This window comes from Pongo pygmaeus, chromosome 2, assembly GCF_028885625.2.
Source record: "Pongo pygmaeus isolate AG05252 chromosome 2, NHGRI_mPonPyg2-v2.0_pri, whole genome shotgun sequence".
Classification (NCBI taxonomy): domain Eukaryota; kingdom Metazoa; phylum Chordata; class Mammalia; order Primates; family Hominidae; genus Pongo; species Pongo pygmaeus.
The window spans coordinates 104,655,689-104,668,060 of record NC_085930.1 but is presented as its reverse complement, the minus strand read 5'-3'; the positions used below and the strand labels follow the sequence as shown (position 1 = coordinate 104,668,060).

The window sequence follows — 12,372 nt, the reverse complement described above, 5'->3', positions numbered from 1 at the left end:
ACTCATCCTCTAATAACTTTTGTGACTGGGTTTCTAGTAGTTGTGAGGGGCAACTCTGCTGTGCTTAATGGGGGTAGTTTACAAAAGAAACCTGATAGCTTCTAAAAGAATTTGGACTAAGTGACCTCTAAGGACCTTGGCAATTCTGAAACCCTGAGTTTTTCAGTCTGCCATTATAAACCACTGTAAGTTCTCATTTCAGCCGCCTTTCTGCCTCTGAATCCTGGTGATTTTGCAAGCCCAGCCCAGCTGCCACCTCCTTCAGGAAGCCTTCCTGGTATATACTTTTAGCTTAGTACCCTTGGGGCTCAGAGTCCACACATTGCAGTTGAGCTCTGATACTTGTTGCAGGGTGAGGATCACTTTCCATGCACCCGGCTGCATGAGGTACCCTTATGGCCTCCTGGACCTGACTCCTCTTTGGCTCATGTGGCTCTATTTCTCTCCAGGTTCCCACATCCCATCCCCCTCACCACTGTGCAGTGTGTATGCAGTTTGTGCGAAAGGAAAACCTACTCTCTCTGGCCTGTCAGCACCAGTTTTGCCGCAGCTGCTGGGAGCAGCACTGCTCAGTTCTCGTCAAGGACGGCGTGGGCGTGGGTGAGTCTGCCACAGAACTTATAAAAAGCTGGCATGAAGTGTTTATCTTTGACTCTGCCTTTTCATGTACTCAAGTAAACTGAGTATTTTCTTCTGAGCCTGATTGGGGTTTTTATCATCAGAACTAGTGATTTTCAAATACATCCGTACAGACAGTGACAAAGTTTTCCCCAGTCCTCAGCAAAACGAGAAAACTAAATATACTGTTGTAAATGTTGGCGTGAGTGCAGAGCTACCTTCTCTCACCTTTTGGGAGAACGATCCTTTAAGCTGCCTACCTTGATTCCACAAGTGGCAGCCATAACTCAGAAATGCCCACAAGAGTTTGCTGCTATTTAGGTAACATAGCACAAATCAAATTTGATGATTAGTTACAGGAGTATTTGTTATGCTGTGATTTGATGATACTGAAACACATTAGCATCGCATTAATTGATATCTGCAAAGTCCCACAATTGGTGATAATCACCTCTAAATAATGTTAAACATCACAAAACTCAATTGTTAGTCAAGAACTCTATATAAGGATTTTTAAAATGGTTTTGTTATTTAATGGTGCCGTTAGTGATATAATTTGGGATAATATTTTAGTTTCATTGCTGTGAAAATATGCTAATTTCTCTCTTCACTTTGAATAAATTCTGTTGCTTGAAGGGTTTCTTTTATGCAACTTGGATTTGTTGACTGAACTGGGTGGGCAAGTTGTGTCTTCTGCAGTATGCTTGTCCATCACTTTTTTGGGTTTTTTTTTTTTTTTTTTTGAGACAGAGTTTCGCTCTTGTTGCCCAGGCTGGAGTGCAATCACACGATCTCAGCTCACCACAACCTCTGCCTCCTGGGTTCAAGCGATTCTCCTGCCTCAGCCTCCTGAGTAGTTGGGATTACAGGCATGCGCCACCACACCTGGCTAATTTTGTATTTTTAGTAGAGACTGAGTTTCTCCGTGTTGGTTAGGCTGGTCTTGAACTCCCGACCTCAGGTGATCTGCCTGCCTTGGCCTCCCAAAGTGCTGGGATTACAGGCATGAGCCATCGCACCCGGCCCCATCAGGTTGTTTTTGTTCAACAGGAGTCTCTTGTATGGCTCAGGACTGTCCACTCCGTACACCAGAGGACTTTGTGTTTCCATTGCTTCCCAGTGAAGAATTGAGAGAGAAATACAGGCGCTACCTCTTCAGAGACTATGTGGAGGTATGGCCAGCCTTTGTTCTGCCCTCTGTCTTCCTGGGCCTACCTTCCATCAGAGGGTCACCACAGTTACTTTGTAGACTAGGCTGACATTAAGTGATAGTGTTCAAAGAAAGAGCTCCATGGCTTTAAAAAGTTTGAAAACCACTGGAGTGATAGTGAAGAGTACAGGCCTTAAGAGTCAGACACACCATTGTGTGAAACTTGGATACTTCCTTTCTTTGTGACCACTCTTTTTTTTTTTTTTGTGACTGCCTCGCTGTGTTGCCTGGCTGGAGTGCAGTGGCGCGATCTTGGCTCACTGCAACCTCCGCCTCCCAGGTTTAAGCGATTCTTCTGCCTCAGCCTCCCGAGTAGCTGGGACTACAGGCATGCGCCACCACTCCCAGCTAATTTTTGTATTTTTAATAGAGACAGGGTTTCACCATGTTGGCCAGGATGATCTCGATCTCTTGACCTCATGATCTGCCTGCCTCGGCCTCCCAAAATGCTGGGATTACAGGCGTGAGCCACTGCACCCAGCCTCTGTCTGTCTTTTCTTTTTTTTTTTTTTTTTTACCTCTGAGTCTTGATTTTCTCTTCCGTAGACAGACCTCCCCACCTTATACATAGTTGCTTAAAGAAGCTATTGTGTGTCAGCGGATGAATACAAATTAGGCATGTTTAGGAGCTGCTGTTACATTCAGTTTCCTGTGTGGTTGAGCAGAGAGAAGGGGTATTGCTTTTTGGGTAATTGGAAAACTTGTCCAGGATTCAGCATGGTCACTTTTGGAGTCCTTTCCCTCTATTAGGCCATCTGCTAGGCCTGCTGATTCCATGCAATATAATTTCCTTTTCTTTTTCTTTTTCTTCTTTTTTTTTTTGGAGACAGGGTTTTACTCTGTCACCCAGGCTGGAGTGTAGAGGCACAAACATGGCTCACTGCAGCCTCTGACCTCCCAGGCTCAAGCAATCCTCCCACCTTAGCCTCCCGAGCAGCTGGGACTACTGGCGTGCACCACCAAACCCAGCTAATTTTTGTATTTTTTGTAAAGATGGGTGTTTCACCATCTTGCCCAGGCTGATCTCAAACTCCTGAACTCAAGCCATCCACTTGATGCAGCATAACTTTCATCTTTGTCTTTTTTGCCTAAGCTTTTCAGATTAATTTATGGTCTGGGTGTTGTCATGCACATGCCGCAGGATAAACAGAAGGCCTTGTTCTTTGTGCTGTTTGCTGCCTTTGAGGGTCATTGAGCTCCTCAGATATACCTTTTTTTTTTTTTTTTTTGAGATGGAGTCTCACTCTGTCACCTAGGCTGGAGTACAGGGGCACGATCTCAGCTCATTGCAACCTCTATCTCCCAGGTTCAAGCGATTCTCCAGCCTCAGCCTCCTGAGTAGCTGAGATTACAAGCTTGCGCCACCACACCCAACTAATTTTTGTGTTTTTTAGTAGAGACGGGGTTTCACCATGTTGGCCAGGCTGGTCTCAAACTCCTGACCTCAGGTGATCCACCTGCCTCGGCCTCCCAAAGTGCTGGGATTACAGGCATGAGCCACCGCGCCCGGCCTTATTTGTTATTTTTTAATTTTTTCAGAGACAGAGTTTCACTGTCATCCAGGCTGGAATGCATTGGTGCAATCAGCTCACTGCAGCCTCAAATTTCAGGCCTCAAGCAGTCTTCCCACCTCAGCCTCCTGAGTAGCTAGGACTATAGGCAGGAGCCACCATGCCTGGTGCAATTCTATATAACCTTAGATCATTCCAGTGAGTTGCTACCTGGTTTAAGCTAAACGTTCTAAGTTCCTCTTTAATATCTGGTTTACGTTTGGTCTTCACATCCTTTCTGAATTTATATAGCCCCTTCATATAAGTCATCAGCTGGGAGAACAGAAAGTGTTTGAATATTCAGGGGGTTCTGATTTTTAGACAGCAACTAAGAGATGTCCTTAGACAGCAACTTAAGAGATGTTTCCTCTTGGTGTGTTCACAGAGTCATTACCAGCTCCAGCTGTGCCCTGGTGCAGACTGCCCCATGGTTATTCGAGTACAAGAGCCTAGAGCTCGCCGAGTACAGTGCAATCGGTGCAACGAGGTCTTCTGGTAAGAGTGAGTGTGAGTGCTGAGCAGCCCTGGGCTTATGCCCCATCCTCCAAAGCACCACTGCTGTTGCTCCATGTGAGGGCGGCACTGGAAGAGGCAGGGTCTCTGAGCCAGCAGAGCAGCTGTGCTCCAAGTGGGTAGGTTTATGCCCAGCATCTCATATTCCACTAGGTCTTCAATACATGCTCAGTCTGGAGGCAAGGAAGTGTCACAGGTTCTTGGAGAATGTGTTGTGGCTTATGCTACTAAGTCTCATGGCCCAGAGATTGTGTGGGATGTATCTGCCTGCATAGCTAATCACATATTACTGTGTTTGAAAGGTATAACCTTCAACATTTTAATCTTTCTCTGTCTTGGCCTTTCTTGGCTAATTTTTGTTAAACTAAGTCATAAATATATTCTACATCTACTCAAGGTTCACTTCATTCAGTAGATACCACGGGAGTAACTAAAGTTTACCGAAGGCTTACCAGGTGACAGGTACTATCCTGATCACTTACCCTGCATTATCACAACTGTATATGACCCTTATATTCTCTCTTTTTTTGTTGTTTTCTTGAGACGGAGTTTTACTCCGTAGCCCAGGCTGGAGGGCAGTGGCGCATACTTGGCTCACCACAACCTCCGCCTCCCAGGTTCAAGTGATTCTCCTGCCTCAGCCTCCTGAGTAGCTGGGACTACAGGCACGTGTCACCATGCCCAGCTAATTTTTGTATTTTTAGTAGAGACGGGGTTTCACTATGTTGGCCAGGCTGGTCTCAAACTCCTGACCTCGTGATCTGCCCGCCTTGGGCTCCCAAAGTGCTGGGATTACAGGATTGAGCCAACCGCACTTAGCCATGACCCTTATATTCTATGAATAAGTCAAGGTACAAGGTAAACCTAGTAAATGGTAGAGCCATAATTTAGACCCAGATCTGTCCTAATCATACCTCCCTGGAATATTCATGGTGGGGCTTCAGAGAAACTACATGGAAAATGTGATGTGTGTGTGTGCACACATGCCTGCATTTCAAGACATTATTGACACCAAAGGTTAAGAATCACTTAATGCAGTGGTTCTTTCATTTTAAATCCGGCAGCCCCCAGGATCACAGCAGATTCAGAAGACTCCTTGTAATTGTTCTTTATCCTTGTGTCCCACTTTATGAAATTCTTTCCCTGGGTATTTGCCTGAGGGCCTTTTCTAGCCACAAAGTACTGTTGGCCTCCACAAAAGAAAATTTGAAAATATGGAAGCCTAGCCCGACGAATATTGGAGTGTCTTTTTTTTCTGTTTTAAGTTTCAATATCATCAGATACATTATGACCCTACAGATTTTGCAAGTTCTGGCATTTGTGCATCCTCGTGTGCATGTCTGACTGGGAGATCCGATGAGACTCCCAGAAGTGGGTCTCAATCCTGCCTTAGATCTGAGCTAAGGAGTCCTTCTCAGAGCACCTCACCATGCCCTTTGAGAGTCATAGCTCTGTGTTTGACATCTTGGGGGTTGGTAAACAAGATGTTTAAACAAGGTATTTAACATACATGTCATAGCTCACTGCAGCCTCAAACCCCTGGGATGAAGTGATCCTTTTGCCTTAGCCTCCCAAGTAGCTGAAACTACAGATGCCCAGCTAATTTTTTAAAATTTGTTGTAGGGGCCAGGTGCGGTGGCTCATGCCTGTGACCCCAGCTTTAGGACCCCTGTGACTTTAGGAGACTGAGGCGGGTGGATCGCCTAAGGTCAGGAGTTCAAGACTAGCCTGGCCAACATGGTGAAATCACGTCTCTACTAAAAATACAAAAATTAGCCAGGCGTAGTGGCAGGCGCCTGTAATCTCAGCTACTCAGGAGGCTGAGGCAGGAAAATCACTTGAACCAGGGAGGCAGAGGTTGCAGTGAGCCGAGATCATGCCATTGCACTCCAGCCTGGGGTGACAAGAGCGAAACTCCATTTCAAAAAAAAAAATTGTAGAGACAGGGTCTCTTCTACATTGCCTAGGTTGGTTGGTCTCAAACTCCTGGTCTAAAGCAATCCTTTTTTTAAAAAACAGGGTCTCTCTTAGTTGCCCACATTGCAGTACAGTGATGCGAACACAGCTCACTGCAGCCTTGACCTCCAGAGCTCAGGCAAATCCTCCTGCCTTAGACTCTCTAGTAGCTGGGACTACAGACACATAGCACTACACCTGGCTAATTTTTTCATTTTTTGTAGAGATGGGATCTCACCATATTGCCCAGGCTGGTTTCAAACTCCTGGGCTCAAGCAGTCCTCTCATCTCGACCTTCCATAGTACTAGGATTACAAGCATGAACCACTGCACTCGGCCTACAGAAATATTTTATTTGTGCGTGTGTTAGAGCATGTCTTACAAAGGCTTAAGTTGAAGAGACATTCATGCAGTATTTCAGTATAACTCTGGGTAGGTAAAGGTTCCATAGGCCTTGAGAGATAACTTTACCTATTTGAAAAGCTCTAGGCCGGGCACAGTGGCCCACGCCTGTAATCCCATCACTTTGGGAGGCCGAGGCGGGCAGATCACGAGGTCAGGAGTTTGAGAGCAGCCTGGCCAACATGGTGAAACCCCGTCTCTACTAAAAATACAAAAATTAGGGTGGGCGCGGTGGCTTATGCCTGTAATCCCAGCACTTTGGGAGGCCGAGGTGGGCAGATCACGAGGTCAGGAGATCGAGACCATCCTGGCTAACATGGTGAAACCCCGTCTCTACTAAAAATACAGAAAATTAGCCGGGCGTGGTGGCGGGCACCTGTAGTTCCAACTACTAGGGAGGTTGAGGAAGGAGAATGGCGTGAACCTGGGAGGCGGAGCTTGCAGTGAGCCGAGATCGCGCCGCTACCCTCCGGCCTGGCGACAGAGCAAGACTCTGTCTCAAAAAAAAAAAAAAGAAAAGAAAAGCTCTAATTCATGATTTGTTGGCTTGGATAAAAGGAAAATTTTAAACATGGGACCCTGACTTAATGAATATTTGAATGTTTTTCTTTTCCAATTTTAAGTTTCAAGTGTCGTCAGATGTATCACGCACCCACAGACTGCGCCACAATCCGGAAATGGCTCACGAAGTGTGCAGACGACTCTGAAACAGCCAACTACATTAGTGCTCACACTAAAGACGTAAGGACCGTATTTTACCTGTCATGGATCTGCCCTCCTTAGTGCTGCCCAGGGCCTTGCTTTGGAGATTTGCTATCTGAGAGCAGAATACCCAGAGCCCCAGGACCCTTCCTGAGGACTGGGGGTTGGGGACCCTCACACAGAGTTGGCAGCTTGTAGCAGTTTATCATAGGATGCATTGGGTGCATATTTTCTTTATTATTATGAAATGCCAAAATGCCAGGAAAGGGGGACCCAAAGGGGGAACTAATTAGAAGAGAACTAATTATGATTGAACACCTACCAGCCTTTAACAGCCCTGAAAAGGAGGTGGTTAATAGCCACACTTGATACATAGTAAGACTGTAATGCAAGCCCAGACCTGCATGATACTCATTTTGAAGTCTCCCATGGGAAGTATGGCCTGTGGGCTCTAGGGGCCACTGTACCCTTTGTCAGTCACTCGCCGAGTCAGTGCACTCACAAGCACAGTTACGATAACGACATTATTAAACATAGTCGACTTCACGGCAGTGGGAGATCACAGCATCAGACTGGTGTCTGCATTGCTGCCTCAGGTTGCTGGCATCTCTCAAATGGGAGAGACGAGCTTTAGATGTGGTTTCCTTGCTCTCTTCTTGAAGCAGAAGTTCAGGCAAGCTGACCAGGACTGAATCCATTGTGGCAGCTCCTGTGCTTCTTTGGCAGTCCTCTCAAGAAGGCAGGCTTTCTGCTGATTCAACTTGTGCTTAATCTGAGCAGCTTCATGGCAGGGCCAGATGGTGGAAGACTTAGTGGGGTTCAGCTGGTGCTTGAAGTGTTTCAAAGCCAAATATGCTGACCTCATTTCCTTGAATTGCTGTTCCAGCCTCATCGACCTGCTACATTTAAGTGAGATGCTCCTCCCCAGAAGTGCTCACACGATGAGCAACTGGGCACAGGTGCCAGGAGCTTTGTGTAATTTGTCTTAAAACCAACCTGGTGGTGTGTGAGCCTAATGGCATCCTTCTGTCTCCTCAGTGTCCCAAGTGCAACATCTGCATTGAGAAGAATGGAGGCTGCAATCACATGGTGAGCAGAAGCCTCTACAGTTTGCATGTGTGACATGGAAGCTTTGGTCAGTGTGCCCTTAACGTGTTTTCTTCTGTTTCCCTCTGACAGCAATGCTCCAAATGTAAACACGGTGAGTTCCAAGCTTGGTGTGTAAGGCCCAGTGGCACTTTCTTGTGGTTGGGTCTCCATTACTATTTAAGTGAGTACTTCTGCCATGAAATGACAAAACATAGAAGAGCCTCAGTCACTTAACAGTCACAGTAACTGGCATAAAGTAGCTTTTTATTTTTATTTTCTGTTTTTTGGTCCCTCTTATAATCCCACTGCTATCTTGCTAACACATATAGTCAGAAGTCAAGTTTGGGATAATCCTCATGATCCTCAGTTATCCAAGATGATTTCAGGGTGTTACTTTCATTTTTTTGCCAAGGCAGGTAAGTAGGTTGGGGCTTATCTGTGCTACCTTGTAGATACCTTTACCAGAAGTAGTAAAATAATGGTTTTCCCTTGCTGTTTTACAAAGTTTCTAGTAGGGGTTTTGATTTAGCCTTTCAGACCTTCATCCATCAGGAATAATTTACATAGCTAGAACCCATGTATGCCATCCAGCCAGGTCAACTGAAGAAACAGAATCCCTTCAAGTAGAAAATATGTCCAAGTGGGTCTCCTACACAGCTGCTTTGATGCTCAACAGGAGCCCCTAACAGTTTCTTTTTTTTTTTGGAGAAGGAATCTCACTCTGTCACCCAGGCTGGAGTATAGTGGCGCAGTCTTGGCTCACTGCAACCTCCATCTCCTGGGTTCAAGCAGTTCTCCTGCCTCAGCCTTCCAAGTAGCTGGGATTACAGGCATCTTCCACCACGCCTGGCTAATTTCTGTATTTTTAGTAGAGACGGGGGTTTGCCATGTTCGAGGCTGGTCCCGAACTCCTGACCTCGGGTGATCTGCCTACCTTGGCCTCCCAAAGCGCTGGGATTACAGGAGTGAGCCACTGTGCCCGACCGAGAGTTTCGCTCTGTAAGGGCCTGTGCAAATGCTATTTCTAGGAACCCTCTTTTCTTTATTTTTTGAGACAGAGTCTCCCTCTGTCGCCCAGGCTGGAGTACAGTGGTGTGATCTTGGCTCACTGCAACCTCCACCTCCTGGGTTTAAGCAGTTCTCCCACTTCAGCCTTCTGAGTAGCTGGGATTACAGGCACTCACCACCACACCTGGCTACTTTTTTGTATTTTTAGTAGAGACGGGATTTCACCATGTTAGCCAGGCTGGTGTCCAACTCTTGACCTCAGGGGATCTGCCTACCTTGGCCTCTTAAAGTGCTGGGATTATAGGCATGAGCCACCGAGCCTGGCCTTTTTTTTTTTTCCCCCAAAGATGGAGTTTTGCTCTTGTCACTCAGGCTGGAATGCAATGGTGCGATCTTGGCTCAATGCAACATCTACCTCCTGGGTTCAAGCAATTCTCGCTCCGCCTCCCCAGTAGCTGCAATTACAGGCGCCCACCACCACACCTGGATAATTTTTGTATTCTTAGTATAGATGGGGTTTCACCATGTTGGCCAGGCTGGTCTCGAACTTCTGACCCCAGGCAATCCGCCTGCCTCGACCTCCCAAAGTGCTGGGATTACAGGTGTGAGCCACCGCTCCCGGTCCCAGGAGCCCTCTTAATCAGAGTGGTCATGGCAGGATCTTAGACAGCAACATTGACTCTGCAGTGCCGAACGAAGATAGGCCATGGGTAGTGGCATATTTCTTCTGTGGGGCCACATTCTTTCCCTCTCTTTTTCTTTGTATATATTGGAGAGAGAAGTGTATCATACACTTAGAACAATGCAGAAGACACAGAGTTTAAAGAATAATGACAAACATCCCAGCACCCACCACATTCCTAGTGCCTAAGAAGCCCCCTAGGTGTCCATATCCCTTGACACCCAGAGTTCACTGCATCTCACGAGAATCACTTGAACCCAGGAGGTGGAGGTCACAGTGAACCGAGATTGTGCCACTGAACTCCAGCCTGGGCGATAGAGCGAGACTCCGTCTCAAAAAAAAAATTGTCTGGGCGCGGTGGCTCACGCCTGTAATCCCAGCACTTTGAGAGGCTGAGGTGGGCGGATCATGAGGTCAGGAGATCGAGACCATCCTGGCTAACATGGTGAAACCCCATCTCTACTAAAAAAAAAAACAAAATTAGCCAGGCGCAGTGGTGCACTCCTGTAGTCCCAGCTATTCGGGAGGCTGAGGCAGGAGAATCGCTTGAACCAGGGAGGTGGAGGTTGCAGTGAGCCAAGATCGCGCCACTGCACTCCAGCCTAGGCAACAGAGCGAGACTCCGTCTCAAAAAAAAAAACAAAAAACTGCCATCTCTTTCTTTGCTGTATATTTTATACCACCTATATGCACAACCCTAAGGAATGTGGTTTTTTTTGTTTTGTTTTGTTTTTTGAGATAGAGTCTCACTCTGTCACCCAGGCTGACAGGCTGAGTGCAGTGGCGCGATCTCGGCTCACTGCAACCTCCACCTCCCAGGTTCAAGTAATTATCCTTGCTTGGCCTCCCGAGTAGCTGGAACTGCAGGCACATGCCACCACACCTAGCTAATTTTTGACAGAGTCTCACTCTGTCGCCTGGGCTAGAGTGCAGTGGTGCGATCTTGGCTCACTGCAACCTCCGCCTCCTGGGTTCAAGCGATTCTCCTGCCTCAGCTTCCCAAGTAGCTGAGATTACAGGCGCCCGCCACTATACCCAGCAAATTTTTTGTATTTTTGGTAGAGACGGGGTTTCACCATGTTGGCCATGCTGGTCATGAACTCCTGACCTCATGATTAGCCCACCTTGGCCTCCTGAAGTGCTTGGATTACAGGCGTGAGGCACCGCGCCCGGCCTGTATTGTTCTTTAAAATGGTAGCAAGCACACCTAGCTAATTAAGGAGAGGGCAGTGTTGCCACTATTAGGTGAAGGCTCCCAGGAGGAGAAAAATTGAGCAACCTCTGGGTCTCCGGGTTTTGCTTTGGCTTCCCTAAAATGATTCAAGAGCCTCATTTTTGGGGAAGTCAGTAAGCCAAGTTATCCCAGGAGAGTGAATCCTGGGAAACAGGAATTACCACTGTCAGGGTCTCTGGAAGAGGCAGAATAGGCCAGATATAAAATCGAATAAGGTATTATTAGAGCACACAGTGTGTGTTCTAGACAACCAGGAGGACCTCAGACAAGTTTTGCTTCTCATAGCAGCCTTGACACAGATATAACAAGGCACATAGCCCATGTGCTCATGGAATGCAGAATATCAACAGGCCATTGTTCATCCAATAAAACTGTGGTTGGCTTCTCTCCATTAGACTGCAGTAATTCTTTGAGCATCTAACAATAATTCTTTGAACATATAGGGGATTTTTTTTTTTTTTTTTTTTGAGACGCAGTCTCGCTCTGTCACCTAGGCTGGAGTGCAGTGGTGTAAAATTAGCCAGCATGTTGGCAGGCACCTGTAGTCCCAGCTACTCGGGAGGCTGAGGCAAGAGAATTGCTTGAACCCGGGAGGCAGAGCTTGCAGTGAGCCGAGATTATGCCACTACACTCCAGCCTGGGTGACAGAGTGAGACTCTGTCTCAAAAAAAAAAAAGAAAAAGAAAAAAATAAGAAATGTGTTCTTTAAAATAGAAGAAAAGGGGGGAAAGCTTTTATTTTTAGTTTCATATACAAAAATCTTTCTAGGACAAGTGTGAGGGTAGGAAGCAGTAGGGAGGTCAGTTTGTACTGATGATGTGCGTTTAGACAGTCAGGTGGGCCTCAGTTGGACTAGTTCCTGCTTCTCATAGTGGCATTGACATAGCAGACCAGTAGTCTGTATGGTCAGCATCTGCCTGTGTTAGATTAATAAGGCACATGGCACATGTTTTCATGGAATAGAAATTATCCATAGGCTTTTGTTCCTATCAGCAAGTACAGGCTACAAGGACACTAGGATGTGACAGGATTGAGAGGTGCACATTCCTTCGGGAAAGAGGCACCCTTGGGAAGTTGTGTTCAGGTGACCCCTTTGGGAGCAGGTTCTGTCTGTCTTACTCCTCTGCCTATGGAGGAAAATGGAGTTGTCTTGTAGATGTAAATGACTCTTCCTCTGTTCTGCACAGACTTCTGCTGGATGTGTCTAGGAGATTGGAAGACTCATGGCAGTGAATACTATGAGTGCAGTCGTTACAAGGAGAATCCTGACATTGTGAACCAGAGCCAACAAGCCCAGGCGAGGGAAGCCCTCAAGAAGTACTTATTCTACTTTGAGAGGGTAGGTGTCCTCTCCTGTACCTTCCCCTACAGGGTAGGCTTCTTCCACTTGGCCTGCTGGTGGGATTCC

At 46.7% G+C, this 12,372-nt stretch overlaps 1 protein-coding gene across 8 annotated transcripts in view; it reads left to right on the top strand.

Moving 5' to 3' along the window:
* The window catches only part of ARIH2 (ariadne RBR E3 ubiquitin protein ligase 2), a 64,452-nt gene that overhangs the window by 48,106 nt on the left and 3,974 nt on the right, over positions 1 to 12,372 (top strand). For all 8 annotated transcript variants that reach the window (XM_063661151.1, XM_054481729.1, XM_063661149.1 and 5 more), the window contains 7 exons: positions 450 to 600; positions 1,669 to 1,790; positions 3,764 to 3,873; positions 6,873 to 6,990; positions 7,990 to 8,040; positions 8,131 to 8,152; positions 12,152 to 12,303. In XM_063661151.1, coding sequence (XP_063517221.1) covers positions 450 to 600; positions 1,669 to 1,790; positions 3,764 to 3,873; positions 6,873 to 6,990; positions 7,990 to 8,040; positions 8,131 to 8,152; positions 12,152 to 12,303 — 726 coding nt within the window. The remainder of the gene's footprint in view (positions 1 to 449; positions 601 to 1,668; positions 1,791 to 3,763; positions 3,874 to 6,872; positions 6,991 to 7,989; positions 8,041 to 8,130; positions 8,153 to 12,151; positions 12,304 to 12,372) is intronic.